The sequence below is a fragment of the Oryctolagus cuniculus genome, chromosome 7, assembly GCF_051225735.1.
Source record: "Oryctolagus cuniculus isolate XC-2025 breed Fujian yellow rabbit chromosome 7, ASM5122573v1, whole genome shotgun sequence".
Classification (NCBI taxonomy): Eukaryota; Metazoa; Chordata; class Mammalia; order Lagomorpha; family Leporidae; genus Oryctolagus; species Oryctolagus cuniculus.
This window is the reverse complement of record NC_142873.1, coordinates 159,313,891-159,337,298: the sequence shown is the minus strand read 5'-3', so window position 1 is coordinate 159,337,298 and position 23,408 is coordinate 159,313,891. Positions and strand designations below refer to the sequence as shown.

The 23,408-nt window shown below is 65.4% G+C and overlaps 1 protein-coding gene across 4 annotated transcripts; it reads left to right on the top strand.

Moving 5' to 3' along the window:
* The first annotated feature begins 2,213 nt into the window (after nt 1-2,213).
* TMEM201 (transmembrane protein 201) lies at nt 2,214-23,093 on the top strand. Of its 4 annotated transcripts, none has more exons than XM_008265959.5 (11): nt 2,214-2,472; nt 7,805-7,925; nt 8,545-8,739; nt 9,679-9,855; nt 10,969-11,321; nt 11,810-12,013; nt 16,568-16,800; nt 19,808-19,879; nt 20,238-20,537; nt 21,076-21,213; nt 21,641-23,093. In XM_008265959.5, the coding sequence occupies exons 1-11, from the start codon at nt 2,360-2,362 to the stop codon at nt 21,736-21,738; spliced, it is 2,004 nt and encodes a 667-aa protein (XP_008264181.1). In that variant the 5' UTR covers nt 2,214-2,359; the 3' UTR covers nt 21,739-23,093. The 4 variants fall into 4 exon arrangements, with proteins under 4 accessions (XP_008264181.1, XP_069935430.2, XP_089157642.1 ...); XM_089301515.1 differs by lacking the exon at nt 2,214-2,472 and adding an exon at nt 2,523-2,785; XM_070079329.2 differs by lacking the exons at nt 21,076-21,213; nt 21,641-23,093 and adding an exon at nt 17,733-17,878 and having other exon boundaries at nt 20,238-20,528.
* The last annotated feature ends 315 nt before the right edge of the window (nt 23,094-23,408 follow it).

The following is a 23,408-nucleotide window of genomic DNA, read 5'->3' as shown; positions in this document are numbered from 1 at the left end:
GGAGGGACAAGAGGCAGAGAGAGAAGTCTTCCATGGCTGGTTCACTGCCCCCGTGGCCTGGCCCAGCCCCGAAACTCCATCTGGGTCTCCCATGGGGCCCAGGGAGCTGGATTGGAAGTGGAGCAGCTGAGATTCACACCAGTAGCCGAACGGGTTGCCAGTGTTGAGTCCCAACACCAGCGCCACAACCTTGTTTTAAAGGACATTTAATCAGGGAACACAAGGATCGCTGTCGGACATAAAGCAGGTGAGTGGAGCAGACTTGCAGGAGCTCTTTCATGGACTCTCGCGTTATTTTCAACCTGCACGTCTGGGTGATGCTTGCTTCTAATTGCTGGTGCGTTGGGATTTCAGATTCAATGGCAGACGCTGTGGCTGGGCGGGAGGATAATTTTCAGCTGTATTGAAGTTGCGTCTGATCTTCAGCTCTGTAGTCGGGGGGAGGGTGGCTGGTGGCGTCAAGCTCTCGACAGCCATCTAGGAATGAGTGACTTCGGTGAGGCTCCGGTGCTTCTACAATGTGTGACGGCAAGGGCTCCCCAGTCCAGAAACGCGCTCTAACCGAAGCATTCAGTAAACTCTTTCTATGTCCATGTTCATCAGAAACCTGAATTCTTCACATTTTATCTAAAGATTTAAGAATCAGATTGCCGGGTGGGGGTTTGGCATAGGGGTTTAGGACACTGCTTGGACCGCCCGCATCCCTTACCAGTGCCTTGTTCCAATCCCAGCCTCCTACCCATGAGCACCCTGGGAGGCAGCAGGGGATGGCTTAGGACGCTGGGTCCCTGCCACCCACGTGGGAGACCTGGGTTGAGTTCAGGCCTCCTGTTTCTGGCCTGGCCTAGCCGAGCCCCATCTATTGTGGCCACTGGGGGTTGGAACCAGGGATTGGAGGTTTGTCTCTCTTCTTTACCTTTCAGCTCAGATATTTTATCTATAAAAGAGGAGAAGCATCTAAGCTATGCAAGGCTTAGCCACTGGGTTTAATTACTTTTACATCGTGTCTTCGTGCCTTAAGGGCCCTCGTGGCCTGCGCGGCGTGTGCCACACACTCTGCAGGTTGCCAGGTGCCGTCTTTAAGTTCTGACAACCTTGCAGGCAGGCCGTGTGGTCCGCATTTTAACAAGTAACACAGGCTCCGAGCGTGACTGGCTTGAGATTTGAGTGCGAAGGTAGCCAACGCGGGACTGGTTGCACCGCCTGTTGATTAAGTGAATAAGGTGGGGGTGGGGGTGGGCAGGGAGCTTGCTGGAGGGGCCGCCCCCAAAGCCAGCGTCCAGCAAGTCGTTCGGTCCTGTTCACTCAAGGTACAAATCCACAGCCGATGGTAGCGGTCGGTGCGCGCACCGAGGCTCTGCGGGGCCCTGTTGGATGCGCACTTCGGCCGTACACGGGTGGGCCTAGCAGACCCCGAAGCTGCACCTCGGTTGCTCCCGCTGGCCTTCGCTCCGGAACCCATTTCCAAGGAAGCAGGTGGAGTCCAGCCCACGCTCAGCCTCTGGGGTCCTGGGGCTCAGCTTCCGGTCAGTCCTCCGGCCTCCTGCATGCGCACAGGTGACGTTCGCCCTGTAGTAACCCTTAGCATCCGCGAGGACTCGATATTGACCTCAGGAAACACTGAAACGTATTGTGCCCTTAGATGCAAAGATCTCTGATCTTTTTTTGGAGCCAGGGATTTCGCTCAAATCGACACGCGTAATCCCCGCCCAGGTCATTGGGTCTTACAAACACGAGGCTTTATTCAAGCTTGGACTACTCTAAAAATGTACGTACTGCCTTTAGAAGAAATCACACAGGGTACCGTCGTCCCAGGCCAACACCTCTTCATAACGGTTGTCTTTTGTGCAGGGCGGGGGTCCCGGGGTATTCAACGCGCGCGCGCGTTCCTCGCAAGCTTTTAACCATTGGGGTGCCTCAAGGAGCTGCACTTGGAGCGCAGAGGCCGGGCTCGCCTAGGCGTCTGAAGACGAGACCGCAGCCTAGAGATGCTCAGGCGCTCCGTGGGCTCGCGCCGCGCGGCGAGCTCCCCGCAGCCGGAGCTTCGGCTCTGCGCGGGCGCGGACGGGCGCCATGCGGGGCGGGGCGGGGCTTGGGCGCCGGAACGCGCGCCGCTTCCACCTCCAGCCGCGCGGGGGCGCCGCAGCTTCCGCCAGCGCCCCGCCCCCCGCGCTCGCCCCGCGCCCCGATTGGCTGCGCAGCGGGAGCGCGCCGAGCCAGGGGGTGGGCCCGCGCCGGCTACAAAGCGGCGAAGGTCACGGCGCGAGCAGGCGCGCGCCGCCGCCCCGCGTCCTCCTGCGGCCCGAGCCGGGGCCCCGCCGCCGCCGCCGCCGCCGCCGCCGCCCTCGCGCGGGGAGACATGGAGGGAGTGAGCGCGCTGCTGGCCAGCTGCCCCACGGCCGGCCTGGCCGGCGGCCTGGGGGTCACGGCGTGCGCCGCGGCCGGCGTGCTGCTCTACCGGATCGCGCGGAGGTGAGTGCGCGGGCCCGGCCCGCGCGGCCCTCGGCCTGCCCCGCGGCCGGCGCGCTCCGCCCCCACCCCGAGACCGAGTTTGGAGCCGAGTCTTGTCGGGGGGTGGCTGGGGGCTCATGGGCTCCTCGCACCTGCCGGAGAACGGCCAGGCCGCGCGGCCCCCAGGGGTCCCTGCCGGCGCGTTCCGGCCTCACATCCGCCCGGGGCTGAGCCAATTGCTGGAACTGGAGCCGCGTGTCCCTGGAGCCTGCGCCTGCGAACCCGGCTCTGGGGGACGAGGCGGTCGTGTCGCCGTGCGAACCTTCTAGGGACAGTACGAGTGGGTTCGCAGCTGCGCGCGCGGGGGGGGGGGTGCTCGGCTCGTGGCGGGGCTGGGACTCGAACCCTGGCGGTCTGGCTACTGTGTGCCTCCTGGGGCAGGGGCGCGGAGGGAGAGAGAAGAGGTGAGCATGGATGAGCCTCAGCGGAGGAGCAGGCGGGAGCCAGGAATCAGGGAGCTGCGGGCTCGGAGGCGTCCCTGATGGCCCAGACCCCAGGGTGGGTCCCAGTGGGTCTGAACCTGGGCCGTGCCGCACGCGGGAGCCGAGGTCCTGAGACACGATTTGATGGCCCAGACCCCAGGGTGGGTCCCAGTGGGTCTGAACCTGGGCCGAGCGGCACGCGGGAGCTGAGGTCCTGAGACACGATTTGCCCGATTCCCAGAACTCGCTGTGCCTCCTGGACACGTGTGAGCCGTCGCTCCAGGGGTCCCGGTGCCCAACCGGTCACTCCTGGGCCCCCGCTGTGGCTGTTCCTGCGGTCTTGTGTCACAGGCCTCCCCTCCCCTGCGGACCGGAGTCTGGGGCCCCGCTAAGGCGTTGGGAGAGTTGGTGCAGCAGGAGCCGGGAGGACCCCCCGAAGCCCTTTCCCTGGTGGGCGGCAGACTGCAAGGGGTCCGGTGTGTTGGGAGGACGGTTCTCAGACACGGCCCCTGGAGCGCCGGATTTCAGGCTGCTGGGCTGACCCGAGAGAGACCAGGACGGGGAGGCTGTGTCCCCCCGTCTCCAGGGCGCAGACTGGAGCTCTGGCTGCAGCGTGGGTCCGCTGGGTGCTGTTGGCAGGTTCGGCGCCGAGGGGAGGGGACCGTGGACAGAGCGGACGCCTCCAGCCCCGGCCTCTGCTTTCAGGTCCGTCGGGGCTGACCCTGGCTTCCCTCGGGGTCTCGGTCAGGGCTGACCCTGGTTCCGCCTCGGGGAGTCTTGCCCGGTTCCCGTCGTGGTTCCAGTGCTGACGCGGCACGTGAACACTGCCCCCTCCTTCGGCAGGCGCCCCACGCTGGGGCAGGTGCTGGTGTTCTCCCCGTTTTTCAGTGGGGAAACAGACTTGTAGAGAGTGGCGTGCCTGCCCTGCATCCCCCGGCTGCTGAGTGGCAGAGCCCGGCCTCGTGCCCACGTCACCTGTCAGCGAGCTTCCTGCCCTGGGTGCCCACCCAGCACAGCACCGGCTGGCCACCCAGATCACACTTCCCTGGGCTTGCCCGCCCCTCCAGCCGGTAGTCACGGTGACCGGTCGCTTCCTGTGTCCCCTTGCCGCTTCAGGTTGTGTCCAGAATTCATTCTCTGCAAGGGACGTCCCCCTTGGGAGCCTGGGGGTTGACCGGGGCTGTCGGCTGTCCAGTGTTTGTGGGTGGAGAGGAGGCGGCCTCAGGTTCGGTGGCCCAGTGTGTCCCCTCGTCGAGTCCCCTCTGACCTGGGCAGTCCCTGCCTTCGTGCTGCCCTGCTGGCGAGCTCACCCATTCCTCAGAGCGGCGGCAAAGGCCCCACACGGCGGCTCTCCCAGGAGCTGTCCTTGTCCTCGGGTCTGGCTCAGAAGTGGAGTGTCTTGTTGGGTTTTGCAAGCCTGGCGTGGTGTTTGGTAAACCGATTGGGGTGGCACACCTGCCCAGGGCAGGGGTGGTTTGCAGGTTTGCTGTCTCGCTGTAGGCTGCGTGTTTTGCTCTGGGCCAGAAGCCCATTGTCCTGGCAATGCCGAGTTGTGTTTTGGTGCCGCTGTCACTGAAGCCCAGTGGGCGCCTCCGTGGACTCTGCAGTCAGATGGGGCAACCCGTGTGTCACCTGCCCGAGTGCAGAGGAGCGAGCGAGGAGCCACGCTGGGGCCCTGCCAGTGCTGACCTCCAGCTCGCTGGACCCCAAGGAAGCCGGCCTGACTTCGAAAGTCTTCCAAGCCCCTTTCAGAGAGGCTGTGCCCTGCCCAGGGGCCGGGGGCTACGCTGGCCTCCCGTGGTCTCGGCTGCTCGCGGCAGAGCTGAGCCCCAGCGGGTGGGTTCCTGGGCCGAGGACCCCACTGCGAGCTCACACCTAGGACACGAGGGCGGTGAGATGCCAGGACAGACGCGTTGTTACGACTCGATGTCAGAGGCACGCGTCAGCTTCTTTGTGTGTTCTGGGCTTTGTGGGGTGTCCCCGCTCCTGGCAAGGGGCCCACCCACCCAGGGCTGCCAGGAGCTTAGCTGGGAGAGCAGCCTGGCCGGGAGTGGGGCCTGGGCTTGGGGCCACAGCCTGGACCTCTCTGGGGCCTGTCTTCCTCTCGTGTCCCTGGCACGGACGTTCCATCCTTGCCTCAGACCTTGTCCACCAAGTGGGCAGAGTCGATGAGGGACACCTGGGCGTGTTTCCCGTGAGCAGAAGCCTGGGCGGCAAGGCTGGGTTGGAGCTGGACACCTGCGGGCACTCCTCTGTGGGGCGGGGTCACGGTCATGTGTCTGGGAAGCCAGCTCAGGGCACAGGGAGTGAGATTCGGTCCCTGTGGGTCCCTGTGCGTCTCCCGAGACCTCCAGCCTCCAGCAGGGCTGCTAAATGCCAAGGGCCGTTGGATATTTATGACATAATTCGTGGGCCATACAAAGTGATCAGCTCAAAAATCAGCCTGCTATAAATGTATTGAATTTCGAGTCCCACCCACACTTGCCTTGGCAGGGCCAGACCAAAGGATTTCATGGGCTGGGGGCTGCACAAAGGAGCCACAGACCACCTGGCCAGGGCGGGCAGCAGCCGCTCTGGCGGAGAGAGATGGGGCCCTGCAGGGATTACCGAGGGTGGCGAGCGACGAGAGCTGGAGCCGCTGGCCCCTGGGGTGGGGGCGAGGGGGCCAGGGGCCTATCTTAGCCCCTGCCAGGCCAGGCTCCTGTACACATGAGGAGCACTTTCCCTAGTGACAGAGCTGGGGGTCCGAGTGGAAACAGTGACCTCTTGGGGCAGGAGGGGCAGCACGCCCCAGAGGAAGCCACAGGCCCTGCCCACTGCCGCCTTCCCCCTCAGACTGGGTGACAGGGCCGAGGGCCATCAGGCCATGAGGTCCCCGGCCCGGTCAGCAGCGGTCAGGATGTGCCCGACACAAGATTATGGAGCCTATAAAACAGCTACAGATTAGCAGGTGCTTCATTGCCCGGGGCGCTGACCGGGCACTGCAGCGGGAAGATAGATCCCCAGCCTCCTGCCGCCCCGCAGCCCCATGGTCGGCACCGCCTACCTCTGTCACCTCCTGTCACTCGTGAGGCCCTGCCCGTGGCTCTCTGGGGAAGGGGCTCTCAGCAGGCTCCGTGACTGGTGAGGAGTGAAACAGAGGGTCTGTGAGGCCACAGCAGTGGGACAGGGCGGGCCTTGCTGTGGACAGGCTTGGGGGTCCCTTGTCACAGTGACCGTTTGGCTGGGGCTGGGGCTCTGGGTAGGGGGAGAGGAGGTGTGGGGCAGAGGCTACTGGGGACCCCAGCCACCCAGTGGTCCCCACCCCCCTGCCGCAGTGTGCGACTGCTCTCCTCTGGGCCAGTTATGCTGAGCACTTTTTAAAATGTTTGCTTGTTTTCATCTATTTGAAAAGCAGAGTGTAGGACAGACCAGAAGATCACTCCCCACATGCCCACAAAAGCAGGGCCAAAGCCAGGAGCCAGACACTACCTGGGTCTCCCATGTGGGTGGCAGGGGCCCAAGCACTTGAGCCATCACATGCTGCCCCCAAAGTGCATTAGCAGGAAACTGGATCAGAAGTGGAGTAGCCGGGACTTGAACTGGCGCTCTGACATGGATGACAGCCCATTGCGCCACAACTCCTGCTCGTGTTAAGCACTTCTGAGACAGGCCCAAGAGGGAGGTGTTTTTGTCCCCAACTGACAGGTGACGAGAGAACTCCCTTAGCCTGCCCGTGGTCAGAGGCAAGAAGTGGAGGGGCAGGGCAGAGACCAGACTGGCCCTTGGCTTCGCAGGGCACCTCTGACCTGTGTCGTTGCATCCTGTGACACGCAGGACCCATGGTGCTGTGGTTGCTCCCACTCTACCATCGTGGGCACCGAGGATGGGAGACTGGGGACTTCCTGAAGGCACACCTCCAGGAGGGGACCCTGGATCTGTCCTGTCTCAGAATGAAGACCCTACGGCTTTGCCATCTGGCCCTGTAGCCAGCAGGGCCATCTGTACGGGGGTGGCTGCCTGTTCTGCAGGGGCCCAGGCCGGGTTCCAGGGCTGGAGGTAGCCTTTGGGGGAGAGCAGAGGGTGGAGCAAGGGTTGGAGGTAGCCTATGGGGGAGAGCAGAGGGCGGGGCAAGGGCTGGAGGTAGCCTGTGGGGGAGAGCAGAGGGAGGGACAAGGGCTGGAGGTAGCCTATGGGGGAGAGCAGAGGGCGGGGCAGCAAGGCTTCAGCAGCTGCTGTTTGTGACCCATGTTTCTGATTCCCGAGACTGGGGGAGCTTGTTGGGCAGTCGCTGTGTGCGAGGCCCTGTAGCCAGCGAGGCAGCTGGAGGGGCCTGGAGCACAGATCCCCCAGTGTCTGGGCCCGGATTATCCCACAGGCCCCACCTGTCACCGCACATGTGTCCGGCAAGGAACACTTTGGGCCTGCCCACCCTTGTTGCCTCCCCCAAGGAAGGAGCAGCTGTCCTAGCCCCCACCCCGCAGCCTCCGTGGCGCTCTCGCCTGGGGACCCCATGGGAGGCACAGCAAGCCCTTGTAAGCCGGCAGCTCCCACGGAGACTTTGCAGAGCCTGGGACCAGGACCCGTGGGGGAGGGGTGTCCCTGAGCTTTGGGCACTGGTCCCCGACACTCCCCACATCTGAGCTCTTGGAGAGGTGGAGTGTGGGGGTGTGGGCAGTGCCCAGCTGCGCCCCGGGTGCCTCGCTGAAGGGCTGGTCCTCCTGGGAGGGCACGGCAGCCTGCCCCCGCCCCTCTCCCCTCTCCCCTCTCGCCCTAGGCTGTCCTGTGCTCCTGGGCTGCGTCTCCAGTCCAGAGGCCCTCAGACCCTGCTCCAAGCACCCTTTCCCTGGAGGCCGGTCCCCCAGGCTGACTCCGTGTCCCTCGGCCCGCAGGATGAAGCCAACGCACACGATGGTCAACTGCTGGTTCTGCAACCAGGACACACTCGTGCCCTACGGGAACCGCAACTGCTGGGACTGCCCCCACTGCGAGCAGTACAACGGCTTCCAGGAGGTGCGGCCGGGCGGGGGCGCTGCGCTGCTCCCTGTCCCATCCCACACCCCTCCTCTGCCGGCCTGGCCGCGCTCCGTCTTGCTCACTTCAGTCCACGGTTTTTCCCCTGCACCTTTGTTTAAGGAGAAGGAAGCAGGCTTGGGGCTTGTGGCAGCTTATCAAAAGTCACGCTCCTAAAGGTGACACACTTGGGGTGCACACCCAGGCCTTCTCAGCTCTGCCCTGGAGCAGGGGCCGGCACTTCCTGCAGTGGCCAGAAAACATTGCAAGCTTTGCAGGGCGTGTGATCTCTGCCACAGTTACCCAGCTCAGCCGGGAACTAGACGTGAAGGAGCGAGCCTGCTGGCTCACACCGCCAGGCGGCCCACCCACGGGCCACGGTTTGCTGACCATGTGCAAGCTGAGCTCTGAGAGCTGAGGGTTCGGTGCCAGGGAGAAGCCTGGGGTGGGAGGCGGCTCCGGGTGGCAGTCAGGCTGGGGGGGCTCTGCACGTGGGCGGGCCCGCAAGGTCCTTGCGAGGGTCTGGAAAAGCAGCTGCTGCTGCAGGTAAAGCAGGGGCTCTGCCGTCACTCCCGGGCCGTGCCTGCCCGCTGCTCACTCGGTCCCGCCCTCCCCCCAGAACGGCGACTACAACAAGCCCATCCCTGCCCAGTACATGGAGCACCTGAACCACGTGGTGAGCAGCGCCCCCAGCCCCCGCGACCCCGCGCAGCCGCAGCAGTGGGTGAGCAGCCAGGTGTTGCTGTGCAGGAGGTGCAGCCACCACCAGACCACCAAGATCAAGCAGCTGGCTGCCTTCGCGCCGCGCGAGGAGGTAAGGCCGCCTGCCCCGACCGCCCGGCACGGCCAGGGCGCCCAGGACCCCTGCTTGCCGGGGTGTGGGATCTCCCCCATCTTGGGGAGCCGTGCTTCTTGCCCCCCATGTTTGCGGTCACTGCTGTCTGGGTACAGGCCTGGGTGCACCCTGAAAGGCCTCGTGCCTGCCAGTGCAGAGGGTTTGTCCTGCGAAGAGCAAGGGGGAGGGTCCTGGTGACTGTCCTGTCCTCGCCCCCTCAGGGTTCAACTTGCCCATGGGCAGTTGGTTCTGATGGCTGGGGCGGGAGTGCCCGGGGCCCCCCGTGGGACCCGAGGGCCTTGGTCCCTGGCTGCTCCCGCCTGCCCTGGCAGGCCATGTTTCCTGTAACCCAGAGACGCTAGCTTCCCAGGTGCGGTTTGGAAGGGAGAACAGGGTGAGCTTGTGCCAGCAGGGAGACTCGAGGGAGTCTGGAGGGCGGGAGGGTGCTTGGCACCAGGCAGCTTTCTGGGTGCACCAGGTCTCAAACGGCTAAGCCCCCACTCCTGCCACTGCAGACCAGAGGTTTGTCCCCCTTGGACACGGGGAGGGAGGGAGCTGGGGGTGGACTTGCCTGCAGGCCCAGCAGGGCCTCAAGTGTTTTTCAGACCCAGTCTCAGGGAGAGAGGCGGCCCTGCCTCCCAGTTGCCTGGAGCCCTCCCCCCTCCAGCTCCCCCTCCAGGGAGCCCTGAGTCGGGTTCTCAGGCCTGGCAGCAGAGCGCCCAGCCCAGCTCCCGGGGTGGGTGCGTCCCCGGGGCAGTAGAGCTCCCCAGGGTGCTGTGCCCCCTGCAGGCCCCACCTGTGCCGGCCTCGCTCCCGGAGCCCGAGTCACGGTGCACTGTGGGCAGACTAGGGACAGCTTGCCCTTGTAGGACTGCGGCCCAGCCCCTGAGATGCCAGCCCCCGCGTGTCGCTCCGTAGGGCAGGTACGACGAGGAGATCGAGGTGTTCCGGCACCACCTGGAGCAGATGTACAAGCTGTGCCGGCCGTGCCAGGCGGCCGTCGAGTACTACATCAAGCACCAGAACCGCCAGCTGCGCGCCCTGCTGCTCAGCCACCAGTTCAAGCGCCGGGAGGCCGACCAGCCCCACACGCAGGTCTGTGGCGGTGACGGCCTCCCGCAGACTGGGCCCCGGTGGCCCGAGGCTGGCCCTGCTTTTTGCAAGATTCCTTTGAAAGGCAGAGTTGAGACACAGAGAGACAGAGATCCTCCATCTGCTGGTTGACTCCCCAAAAGGCCACAACAGCTGAGGCTGCACCCAGCCAAAGCCAGGAGCCTGGCGCTCCATCCAGGTCTCCCACATGAGTGGCCCAAGTCCATCTTCCACTGCTTTCCCAGACGTGTTAGCTGGGAGCTGGATCAGAAGTGAAGCGACTGGGACTCGAACCAGTGCTCCCACATGCAAGGCCAGCGCCATAGGCTGTAGCTTAACCCGCCATACCGCATGGCAGGCCCCCCGGTGAGCCTGGGGGGCTAACTGGTCCTGGCCCATGCAGCCACTTTCCCACCCTGCCCCTTGGGTCCTTTCGTGTCAGCAGCCAGAGTGGGCATACCCCAGCGGAGAGACCCCATCGGCAGCTCTGGCTTTGTGTGTCCCTGAGCGTAGGTTTGTGGGCGGCCTCACTGTCTGGTGCTGTCCCCAGACCATCACGTGTGCTCCTTCAGCAGCCTCCATGCTGCCCTGAGGCACCGTGACCCCCACTTGCAGCTGTGGCGGCCCAGCCATGCCACCGTCTTTTCACTTTCGCCAAGGTTGTCTGTGCATTCATTGTAGTTTCGGTTGAAGTCAGACTGGTTTTGGTGACAGCCTGATGCGGTGAATGGAAAGTTGATCTGGTGTGGTGTAAGATCACCGCCGTAGGGAGAATATTTCTTTGATGAGAAGGTGAGGGCGGGCTCCCTGCTGCGGTGTGGGGGCCCGGCTGGAGCTCCTGGCTTGCAGGCGTTTGGAGCATGAACCAGTGACCTGGGCGTAGCGGACGGGAGGTCTCTGTCTCTCTTCTCAGATAAAGTAAATAAATGAGTAAGAAGAGAAGGTGGGGGACAGTGCCCCTCCCCACCGGAAGGGGGGTGGGAGGTGCAGGGCACGGGGCTGGAGCATCAGGAGCCAGGTGCCCTCAGCGTGGGGCTGGCCGGAGCCCCTGCCCGGCGTGGGGCGGGCCGGCCGTGGGTGGATCTGGGTCTCGCTGACCTGCTGCTCTCCCCTCAGAGCTTCTGCTCCTCGGCGGTCAAGGCCCCGGTGCAGGTGGTCCTGCTGCGCGCCCTGGCCTTCCTGGCCTGCGCCTTCCTGCTGACCGCCGCGCTCTACGGCCCCAGCGACCCCTGTGCCCCAGGAGCCGCCCTGCCTCCAGCCCTGCCACCTGGTGGCAACAGCTCCGCCACGCCTGACAATGGCACCGCTGCTGGGGCTGAGAGCTGGCGGCAGCTGCTGGGCCTGCTGCCGGAACCCGCGACGGAGAAGCTGCGTGAGGCCTGGGCCTTCGGGCAGAGCCACCAGACGGGCGTCGTGGCGCTGGGCCTGCTCACCTGCCTGCTGGCCATGCTGCTGGCTGGCCGCATCAGGTGAGTGCAGGGCCCAGGCGTGGCAGGGTGGGTGCTGCGGGTGTGCAGGTTGCTTTGGTGCCTGGGGACAGGAGCCGAGAGGCCTGACTGGCCACAGCCCGGGGCCAGGCTTCCCTACACAGCGAGATGAGCCGGTTCTTCAGGGCTGCTGGCTGGGAGTGAGCGCACATGACTTGCCTTGGAGCACTGGCGTGGGAGCAGCCCACCCTCCTCCCCCCTCGCCTAGAGACCCCAGACTCCTGTCTATGTAGTTGGGGTGATGATAGCCACCTGCCCCCTTGGTTGGGGACCCGGGGGTCTTCAGGCCTGGCCTTCCCTCCTGAGCTGTGGCCTGTGGCAGGCCCTGTTGGGTGCCCCCTCGCTCCTCACAGCCGAGCTGACGCCTCGGAGCTGCCTGGTGTCTGGTGGAGGAGGCCCAGGCTCTGAGGTCGGCTGGGTGTGGGTGAGGGGGGCCGCCTGAGGGTGCTCACCACGCCTTTCCCCTGCAGGCTGCGCAGGATCGACGCCTTCTGCAGCTGCCTGTGGGCCCTGCTGCTGGGGCTGCACCTGGCCGAGCAGTACCTGCAGGCCGCCTCGCCCAGCTGGCTGGACACGCTCAAGTTCAGCACCACGTCCCTGTGCTGCCTGATGGGCTTCACAGCAGCTGTGGCCACGAAGAAGGCGACGGGCCCGCGGCGCGCCCGGCCCCGAAGGTCAGAGCAGCAGCGCTGACTGCGGGGGGAGGACACGATGGCCAGGCCCGCGCCGAGGCCCGCCGGGCAGGCCTCTCGGTCTTGTCTGCTCTTACTGCCTCACGCCGCCCGCCTCTCCTAGAGCCCCAGGGCCCAGCCCTGCCTCTGCCTGCCCCCCCAGCACCAGCAGGTGCCCCCGCTGCCCCCGCCTCTCTGGCCAAAGAGCCGGTGAGCAGAACAGGGGCCGCGCCCCCAGCCCGCCTGTGCTCGTGGCTTCCTGCTGGCTCCACGGGCCCCACTTGACCCTTCTGAAAGGTTCCGACACCACTGGACGGCTGTCCCCCTCCTGTCCCTCAGAGCCCCCGCTCAGGGGCTGTGGGCTGGGCCTCTGCCACAAGGCCCCACCACCCAGACTCGGGGCACAAAGGGGAGAGGGAGCCAGACAGAACCTCCTGTCTGGTCCATCCCGTCCGGCTGTTACCACTGGGTCAGTCTGCAGCCTGACTCCTTCCCCGAGAGTGGAGAATGCAGTCCATGGCCCAGGCTGGCCTTGGCTGTGAGCATGGTGGTCGTCAGCACGGCCCCTCTGAGGCTGTGGTGGGAGGTGTCTGGCTCGGGAGGCTACTGACCCCCTCTTTACTGTCAGCTTCCCTGGTGCGCTCTGCCCTCGCCCCCTGCAGGGCTGCCCTTGCTGGCCACCCATTTTTCCTCGCGCTCCTCTGTGGGCCCTGGGTCGGCACAGCTAATGGGCCCGCGGGACACACAGGCCCCTAGTGACACTGGGTCGTTGTCACCTTGTTCCTCTCAAGTGTGCCAGTGTCGCCAGCCTCCCCCAGCCTCTGGCAGTGGCTCCTGGGTACTGGGGTTCCAGTGGCCTACCTCTGTGGGGGCTGCCCCAGAGCCCTCACAGCCTCAGCCACATGCCCCCCCCCCCCCCCACCGAGTCACACAGGTTGTGGAAACACCTGGGGGCCTCCCGGAGATCCCGTCCCCAAAGTCACAGCCCCAGGGACGAGCCCCGGACCTGCTCCTTGCCAGTTGTGTGTCCTGGCCAGGCCCCTGCTGTCGGCTCCGTGTAGCGCCTGGATGAGAGGTGGCCCCTCTCCAGGGCACATGCGTGGGTGCTGACCTCACAGAAGGTAGCAGGGGGGACCCTCTGGGAATCGAGGTGCTGCCCCCATGCCGAAGTGCTCGGCCAGGGGGCTGATGCCAGGGCTCCAGGAGGAACGTGGACAAGGTTGTCCCTTACCTGCCGGTTGCCTCCTGGTGACCCTGTGTAGGTTGGACGGCTCCTGCGTCCAGGATCTTGTGTTGTGCCACTTGTCACTCGGAGCACAACCCCTACACCAGGTGTGGCCCCGAGTGCACCAGCCCCCTCCCCCCACCCCGTGCCCTGGAGCCCAGGACACAGACGCGGGTTACACCTGCGTGAGGGGACCCTGGTCAGCCCCTGCAGAGCCCCTGTGGGGAGCTCCTGCGTGGTGCTGTGAATCTGTTGGGGGAGGGGGCCTAGGGAGTTGCCCTGCCCCCCAGAGCCCCTCTGACTGCTCAGTGCACGTGGTGATCGGGGGTGGAGCGGGCAGTCGAGATGCCAGGGCTTCCGTGCCCAGTGCCCCAGTGCCGGCTGCTGCTCTGGCGAGGTGTGGCCGGGTCACAGCCCCTACGCAGCAGGCGGGGGTTCTGCCCAGGGTACCCTGCCTGCCCCTTCACTCCCAGACGGCCATCGGGGTGGGAGAGAAGGTGGCAGGCCTGGGTCATCGGCTGTGTACACCCTTGCTGGGCTTGAGGAAGGCAGCTGTGTGCTGATTTCCGCTTTGCTTGGCCCTGTGCGTGTCTGACTTAAGTTATTTAGGATAAGCAGAGCCCTGCTAGGCGGTGTCTCTCCTGCCCTCTGGTGGGCACAGAAGAAACTCTCAGGACAGGGCTCGCAACGGAAGCGTCCCTGGCCTCTTTCCTGTTGTGTGACGTTTTTAATTACCCGTGTGTTCTTTAAAGTCTCATTCATTACTTGGAGGAAGTGCAGGTTGCCCTGGATGGGGCCTACCCCTGCCAGGCAGCTCAGCCCCTCCCCTGGGGGCCACGGTCAGACCATCCCCCGGCAGGGCGGGAGCCCCCTGAGGACTGGTGACCCTCCCTGCGAGTGGGAGGGGCTCGGCCTCTACATCCCACCCTTGTCCCAGGACACTCCAAGCCCCCCAGCATCCTCGCCCTGCCCCGCCCAGTCCTGGAAGGAGCCCGTGTCCCGTGTGTGTGCCGTGGCCGGATCTCACCTGTCCCTCGTGTGGTAGAGCTGTGGACGATGTCCAGTGCCCCCAGTGTTGTAACCACTGCCCTGGCCCTGGCCGCCGTGTCGTCAATAAATGCCTCTGGGACTCTGCTTCCCGGCGGGCGTCAGGCACCACGACTTCCTGCCTGTTTTCTTCCATGTCTCTCCAGAGGGCCTCTGTGCCCTAGGGGGGGGGAGGGTCTGGGGTGCAGGTGCCTGCGCGGGAGTCAGGTGGGGGGGTGACGGTGACGGTGATGCCGCTCGCCAGTGCCGGCTGTCCTCGCTTGCCTTGCTGGAGCCTCTCTTTCCTGTCTGAATAAACTGCTTAAAGTGTGGGCCTCGCTCTCCGGCTCTGGACGCGGACAGGGCTGGCCCGAGAAGACCTCTCGTCTCCCGCTGGGGTCAGGAGCATCCCAGTGACCACGCCGGCCGGCCCGAGTCACCTGCCCACGGCGGGCACCCAAACGGGGCCTGCACTCTGAGACCCTGTCCAGGAAGGGCCTCGTGCCCGGAGGAAACACCCTGCACCCTTGAAACCCTCAGGGCTGCTTGCCCGAGTGCCTCGTAGAGACCTCCCACTCCCTCCCCCAACCCTGCCCTGCAAGAGGGTGGCTCATTGAGTGACGCTGGCCCAGGCATGCGGCAACAGGGCTCAGACTTCCAGAAAACTCACTCCAGCGTTCTCAGCGGCACCAGAATTGGGGCCAGCCCTGTGCTGAGTGGACAAGACTGGGTGACGTCCTGGGCTGAGCCCGGGCCAGGGCAGGAAGCAGCATGGACAGAAGCCGGAGGGCCCCGGAGCCTCTGTGCCTAGCTGGCCTCCCCCGCAGCCCATGCTGTGACTCGGGCCCTCCTCTCACCTGAGCCAATGCTGCTGGCTCCATGCGCCCCCCCCCCCCCCAGGTTCTTGTCCCAGGGCCACAGTTGGCCCGCCCCTGTGCAGCAGGAGTGGGTGTAGAAGCTGGGGGCCTGGGTGGGGTCTGGGTGATGGGGGTCCTGCGTGACGGGGCACGCGGCCCAAGGTTCCTGAATGTGACCTCCCGTGGGCCATTCCAGGCAATGGTGTCACCCTGCCGAGGGGTGTCGCGGTTCTGAAATGACTACAAAGTCTTGTTCCCTGCTTAGCAGTGCGACCGGATTCCGCAGAGCCTTGGGGACAGAGGGGTGGGCGTCAGGCCCTCAGAACGTGGGTCAGGGCAGCGCGAGGGTGTGTCCAGCTGGGGGTCCGGAAGCGCTTGGTGACTTGCTAGATTTCCAGTACTAGGCCTTGCCTCTGGTCCAGGTAGCCTCCTGGGACTTTGGGAGGCCAGAGAGGCCACACGGTTGTCCCGATGTCAGCGGCTGATCCCACGCTTGCCTTACAAAAGATGCGTAGGAGGAAAGGAAGAAAAAAGAGGCGGAGAGATGGGTGGCGTGGAGCTGGGCTAGCGACCCCGAGAGCTCGGTCGTGGTGGGCACGGGTACCTTAGCCAGCCCCCAGCTCGCCACGGGGCTGGGCCAGCCTGCCCGCTGGTCAGCACGTTGTCCTCTGGGCTCCTTTGTCCCTTGGGAGCGAGGTAAGGCTGGACGCCCATGCTCCACCCGGATGGCAGGCTAATGTATTAACTGCCTCTGACCCTCCCCTGTAATCGGGTGCCCTAACCAGAAGCATGGTTGACCCCGTGGCTTGGGGCCGCCAGGCCCCGTGGTGTGATTTGTACCATTCTCGAGTTAAAGAGACACTGTCACCTGTCTTTAAGGCGGCCTTGTGGTCATTTGCAGGTCTTTGCTAAGTTTGAGTCTGGCGTGTGTCCCGTGCGAGGCTCTGTCTGGGCCGCCTCCCCTTCTGTGTCCCAGGGGCGTTTCCAGTGCCTGAGGCCACCCGTGGGCAGAGTGGGGAGCAGAGGGTGTCTCTGAGCTGAGACCCCGGGGCCCAACGTGGGAGGTGGCAAGGAATCCGAGTCCGGGAAGCTTCACTGAGCGTGTGGCACAGGGCTGGCCGTTCTGCATCGAGGCGAGGGCTGGGGTGAGGCCGGCGAGGGCGACAGTGTCACTTTAATACCGAGACTCGTAGTGGATCTAGTTTGCTGTGAGCCTGAGGGCTGGAGGGGCATGCAGGGAGGGGTGGGCCACACCAGCGCCTCCCAGCCACCTGCTCCTAATGGCGTGAATGTGGTCGGGACGCTTTCCTGCTTCAACTAACGCACGCCTCCCCCGGGACCCCGCCTCGGGCTCCACCTCGCAGCACGGGAGAGGGGCTGGAGGCCGCTTCCAGAACCTTCCTGGCTGACCCTCCGCCTCTCTCTCCCGTGCCCCACGGGCCCTTGCAGGTACCTCCCAGGAGACACCACTGGCCTCTGCCCCACCAGCCCCAGCCTGGCCGTGCCTTACCCAGCTGTTGGAGGCGCCTCGCCATCCCTCTTCATCCCCACCCCACCTGGCTTCCGGCCGCTCACCAGCCAGCAGCTGTTCCGGTCTGCCCGGCGGGCCTCGCCCTCCTCGCTGCCCGGCCGCCTCAGCCGGGCGCTCTCACTGGGAACCATCCCCTCTCTGACTCGAGCAGGTAAGGGGCCAGCAGGCGCTGGTGGACGGAGCAGGGCTCCGGCGAGTGCCAGGTGGGGGCAGTGCAGGCCGGTGGTCAGAGCTCCTGCTGTTGCAGAGACAGGCAGAGCTGGACTCGTACCTTGGAGTGATTGCCCTTGGCCAAGGGATGTAGCCTCGGTTTCCCTTGGCCGTAGAATGTCCCTCGTGGGTGGATGGGGGCGCCTGGTGCCTCCTGGGGCTTGGCCATTGTTACTGAGACTATGCCCAGGCCTTTGAGTGTGGCCCCAGGACTGGCACTCCCTTCAGGTCCAGTGCCTGGTCCCGTCCTCTGCCTCTCCCTGCAGGATCTAGGAGGTCCATGGCAGGAAGCTAAATACCATGTTTAAGAAGCTCCTAGGTATTTATTCATAAAGAGCCAGACAGAACTCCCACCTGCCCGTTCTCTCCCCGCATGCCCACAACAGCCAGGGCTGGGCCTGGGGCGGGAGGCAGGAGCAGGAACCCAGGAGGCCAGGTCTCCTGTGTGGGTGACAGGACCCCATTACCGGAGGCTGCCCCCCAGAGCACATTAGCGAGAAGCTGGAATCAGGCGCCAGACCTGGGATTCGAGGTTAGGCACGGGGCGGGGGGGGGGGGGGGGTGTTGCGCAGGCGTCTCACCGGCGTCCTATCTGCTAATGCTTGCCCCCAAACCCAGTTGTAAACATACCCTGTGATGATCCCGGCGCATCCCGGGCTGCCTCACGCAGGGCTGTGTCCTGGGGCTGGCGCTGGGAGACCACCAGGCAGGAGTCACCTTCCGTGACCGTGAGGGGCGGCCTGGGTCATTCGGTTAGAGGGGGCAGTACAGAGAGGGATACCAAGACGAAATGCTCGTCTCCCCTCTGCTGGCTCACTCCCCAAATGGCCACAGCCGCCAGGAGCCCGGATCTCCACCTGTTCTCTCACGTAGGCCATTTTCCACCTGCTGGGCACATCTGCAGGGAGCTGGACCAGAAGCGGAGTAGCCAGGACTGGAACCAGCATGCTCACGTGGGATGCCGGCTTCGCGAGCTGTGCCTTGACCCTTTCTTCCCTGACGTCAGCCCCTCAGCTGCTGTAGGCGCCAGACTTGGCAATGAGCAGTCAGACAACGTCAGCTTTGTGTCAGGCAGCCCGGGGGCCCTCTGCTGCTGAGACCTGGGGTTCAGCTCCTCAGGCCGCTTCTAGCCCTGCCCTGTGCGCAGTGCACGTGCCCCACAGCAGGGACAGGTCCTGGAGGGAGGCAGCTTCCGAGCCGAGGGGAAGGGGTTCGGGCCTGCTGGGTCGGATTGGGCAGGCCTGCACTCTGGGTGTTTCTGGGTAGCCAACCATGAGCCGGGTGGCTGGGGGAGGCTGGCTGCTGCCTGTGCCCTGAGCCCTGGGCCAGCACCAGGCCCTGCACCAGGCCAGCACCAGGCCAGCACCAGGCCCTGCACCAGGCTTCGGGGATTTGGCAGGCAAGTTCCGGCTCAGGCCCTGCGTGCTGGTGGAGCCTCCATGGGTGGGCACCTGGTGAGCCTGCAGCCGGTCCCCTCCCTAAGGGAGTGCTCCGGGGGGGGCACCCTCGGGCCTCTGCAGCACCAGAGTCCCACACCGACTGCCCCAGCGCTATGGCTAGCTTTGTGCCGTAGAAATAAGCTGATCCTGGTTTGTCATCCCGGGGCGTGCAGGCGGGGACTTGACCTCTGAGGGGAGCAGTTTCTGCCCCTCGTGGAGCCCACGCCCACGCCGCACATCTGCGCTGCTGTGTCACCTTTGTGACACCTGGGGCCGGTGAGGTGCACCGCGCAGATTTGCCATGAGAGTCAAATGCGGGGAATTTAAGTACTGGGGGCAGCCAGGGCCCCGGGGGCCTCGCGCACAAGGCGTAGGCCTGGGCAGGTGCGTGCACCCTGCGCCCATCTCCTGATCCCTTCATCTGAAGGGGAGCCATGGAGTCTGCCCTGTGATGGGAGGGAGTGAGCTCGTCAGGGAAGCAGCTGGAGCCGGCCCTGGACACACGTGGCCGCCGTCACTCTCCTAGGCTGGGGGGCCTGGTGCCAGCCAAGGCCCCTCCCTGGCCGCTCACTGCTCCCTCGAGCTCACTGCAGGGTGGTTTCACTCTTCCCTGATTTGTGGGGTGGGGGCAGACTGGGCCCCAGCACTGACTACCGGTGGAGGGGCTGGGACTTCTGCCTGAAGCCCCTTGGGAGGAGAGGCTCCCAGAGCCAGTGCAGGCCTTTAGGATGGACCTCCCACCCCCCACCCCTCCCCCAGGACAGTGCCATCTCCCTGCCAGCCTGAGGCAAAGGCCTAGGAGTGGCCAGTCTGAGGCGGCCACCGGCTTCTGCAGGCCTGGTCTGGGTGCAGACCATCTGGTGCCGGATGCGGTCCCTGGGTCCCCATTGCCGGGATGGATCCCAGAGACAGGTTCCTGCAGGTGACCGGCTCACGTGACCAGCATCCGGCTTGCTGTCTCAGCCTCTCTGTGCAGACCCCACCCCGCGTCCTACGGCTCATGCCCAGCAGGGAGACCCTCTCCTGGCTCTGTAGAAAGGACCCTGGGAGGACTGATTGGTGGGCCGGGGTTGTGGGTACGGGGCTGGCCCACGTCTGCAGCGAGCAGTCTCAGCTGGACGCTGGGACCCAGTCATAGGTCACGTGAGGGGGACTGGGCCGAGCTCTTGGGGTGCACCTGACATGGGAAGAGAGCACATTTGGGGCTCTCGGGTCTGACACAGGCAGCCTGGGGCTGCGGTTAGTGGAGGAAGCGGGCCCTCCAAGGAAGAAAGGTCTAGAACAAGGAGCCCGAGGAGCCATCCAGGCCAGCTCTTGCTACGGCCCAGCATGCCTTGCGGTTTCTGTATCTTCTAACTGGGCATGTGCCCAGCACACCTCAGGCAGTGGTCCTGTGTCCACGGAAGGGTGGCGTTAACGGCAGATCGGGGTTTGGCAGATCTTCCCTGGGAGCCCGGGGTGGGGGGACAGATGGGGAGTGAGCAGCCTGACAGGCCGTGTCTCTCCTAGACTCCGGCTACCTGTTCAGCGGGAGCCGCCCACCGTCTCAGGTGTCCCGATCTGGGGAGGTCCCTGTTGCAGGTAAGGAGGCGAGGAGTCCTGAGGAGGGACAGAGGAGCTGCCTCAGTTTCCTCTCCTGGGAAGTGGGGGTGGCGGTGACGAGGGTCGGGTGGGAGTGGGGGGGGTCACGGGTGGAGACACATCACGCACCAAGACCCAGCCACCGGCAGGCCCTCCCATCTCCAGACTTCTCCCAGCAGGGCCTTGTGCTCAGGTTTGGGAGAAACCGAGGGGTGTGGGGGGAGGGGCCGGGTCCCCAGGGCTCCCTCTGCCCCCACCTCCGCACAGCAGGCTCCGTGCCAGCAGCCGAGCTGTGCCCGCGTCCTCACGGTTCTGAGCTGTGCCCGCGTCCTCACCGTCCTCCACCTCTCTCCTGCAGATTACTTCTCTCTGCTTTCTGGAAGCTGCCCCGCCTCCCCCCTCCCTTCCCCGGCGCCCTCCGTGGCCGGCTCCGTGGCCTCCAGCTCTGGCTCCCTGCGCCACCGCAGGCCCCTCATCAGCCCTGCCAGGCTCAACCTGAAGGGGCAGAAGCTGCTGCTGTTCCCCTCGCCCCCCGGGGAGGCCCCCAACTCCCCCAGCAGCTCAGACGAGCACCCGCTCCCCAACAGCAGCCTCTTCACCGTGGAGCCGCCCCAGCTCCCCCAGAGGCAGCCAGCGCGGGACCTGAAGCACAGCGTGGGTACGGCCTCCCCAGCCCTCCTGGGAGCCTGCTGGGGGCGGGGGAGCCTTGCTCTTAGCCCGGTGTGCATGCCCGCTCCCCGCTCCCCAGGCTGGACACCCAGTGAGACTGGTGTCCTGAGTCCCTCGGGTACTGCCCTCTGCTGGCTGGTCGTATGTCTCGCGGCTGCCCCTGGGGTCCTGTATTCCTCGGGACTGGTGGGAGATCCCTCACGCACAGCCAGGCCACGGTGTTTCTGCTTTGTCTTGAGCACTTTGGCCCAACATCTGAAGTCTAGAACTTGCACATGAACTTGTGGACTCCCTGTCGCAGTGTCCGATCTGGCCACACTGGGCCGGAGGGGGCGGTCGAGGCCCCCCAGGCCAGGCACTGCCCCCTCCGAGGGGACCTCCATACTGCTGAGCTGGCTGCTCCTGACCCAGACCGTCCCCCCCAGCAGTGCCCCACCCTCCTGCTCCCGGGGTGGAGGGGTGGGGGCAAGTGGGTGGGGCCAGCTGAGCACTGTCCGGGGCTGAGACCCTGGCCCTCCTCTCCGCAGACGTGAGGTCCATGCCGACCAGAGACCGCAGCTGCAGCGGCCTGTGCATCAAGAAGGAAGACGACTCGTCCCAGTCGTCCACCTGTGCAGTGGACACCACCACCAGGGGGTGCTCCGAGGAGGCCGGCGCCTGGAAAGGTCTGTGTCCCGCCCGTGGGTCGCGAAGGGGGCCTGCGGCCCTGGCAGCCTCCTGGGGCCCCGCAGGTACTGAGCCCAGAGCCCGGGTCCCGGCGTTGGCCCTGTGGCCTGCCTCTGTCCACACTGGCCTGGAGCTCCCCTGCTCGCTGGGGTCCAGGAGTCGACACCAGTTCTCCTGGGTGGGGGGCGCGCGTGTGCTGAGTTCTGAGCGGAGGAGCCGAGGGCTCTCTGGAGGCCGGCGCCGCCCCCGTCAGGCAGACCGGGGAGCTGGGGGGAACCGAGGCCAGGTGCCTGTTGCCGTCACCCCACGTGCCCCGGGTACGAAGCTGGCAGAGGCGTGCCCCTTCCCCACGGGGAGGTCCCGAGGCCCCCACGCCCTGTCCTCTCATGGGCTGGGGACACTGACAGGCGCCCTCTGCTCCCGCAGGCCGGCTCGGCCCCTCCCTGGTGCAGGGCCTCCTGGCCGTGAGCCTGGCAGTCAACGCCCTCTTCACCTCCGCCTACCTGTACCAGAGCCTGCGCTGAGCCGCCGAGCGCCGGGCGCTGCTGCCACCACTGCCGGCTCCGGGCCCGACCTCGCTGGCCCGCCCGCCCGGGCCGCCGGCTCCTCACCTGCGCACGCAGGCTCCGCGAGGGTCCGAGGCCTCACCTCCGTCGTTTGGTGCTGACTCTGGTCCCCAAGCCAAGGATCCCGGGGGCCGGCCGCCCCGGCCCCCCTCCCTGCCATCTGGTGGAGCCTGCCGGCGAGGTCACCTCTTCCTCCTGTACACCCAGTCCGGGTGGAGCTCCCTGGGGGAGGCAGGGGTGGTCCCTGGTCACTGCATCCTCGCCCAGTCCAGTGGAAGGGCCGGGCCTCCAGACGTGGCATTGCTGCCCCCGTGTGGCTGGCCCTTCCTGTCGGCTGTGCCCAGGGCAGGCCGTGGGCCCTGCTGGGCCTTCAGGGCTTAAGAAGGCCCCTGCCCTCCCTTCCCTTGGGCCCCCTTCCCTGAGGACTTCCTGGCAACGTGAGGACACGGCCCAGGTGCTCTCTGGCCCTCCCTCGTCTGCTGCCCACAGGGATCCTCACCTGAGCCCCTGGACCTCAGATGAGACCAGACCCCCGGTGGGCCCTGGGTTTTCAGTCCCTGAGCCGTACCTGAGCCCCCCATGGCCTCCATCTCCCCTGCCCCCTCCCTTGGGTGCCACCACTGCCCTTCCGACCCCTCTGTGCCCGGACCCTTCCTGCCCGCGGGACTGGAGACCCGAGGAGCAGCAAGGGTGAGCCCCCGGGGGGTTCTGTGAGGTGTTGGGGGGGGCCACATGGGCGAGGAGGGGCCTCGCTACCATTCAGGGATAGAGGTTAGTTTTATTTTTCTACACTTCACCAGGCGTCTTGCTGGCGGGCAGGAAAGCCCCCGGCCCTCCCCGCCAGGGAGCTTTCGTTTTTTTAAGCTTTGGGTGCTTTTTTTAATAGTTTTTTTTTTTTTTTTTTTAACTCCTTGGGGAGGAGAGTGCTGACGTCACCCTCCCCCTTCCTGCCCTGGGAGTCCTGTTTCCTGCCCCGTCCACCACCCAGAAGGTGGGCACCTGGGGACTGGGGTGGCCACAGGGCTCGGTCCAGCTGCCAGAGGAGTCCAGCCTGGAGTGGCCCCTGTCTGGCCCGGGGCTCTAGTGGGAGTGTGTGTTGTTTTTAACTTTATTTTTGCGTAACAAAACCAAACTCCATTCCCCAGTCCCTTCCTCTCCACGCCGCAGCCGCAGCCGGGCCCAGCGCCCCACGGGCCAGGCTAGCTGGGAGGGGTTTTACTTGGGTTTTGTTTCAGACAGAAAATGCAGCCTTATTTTTCTTTACAAAAGCAAAAAACAAAAAAAATGAAACCAAAAAAGATATGAACCTTTGACCTGCGCCTCGCTAGTCTGTCTCGTCCTTTGCTTGGGGGGCCGCGGCGTTGAAGGGGAAGTGACTTGGTTCACTGATGGACAGCGCAGAGCTGGGGGTTGGTCCAGGGCGCGGGAGGGTGTGGCCCTGCCCCTCCTGCCCTGGGCTTTGAGGACGTAGGGTGGGATCAGACCCCTGGGGCTCCCCAGCCCCCCGACTCCCCCAGGCAGGCCCCGGGAGGGCTGACTCCTGGCCCCGGCACCAGCTCTGGGTCGGGCTGTCCGGCGACTGGGCTGTGCACCCTCTCCAGCTTCAGCCACACAGAACTCGTGCGGCA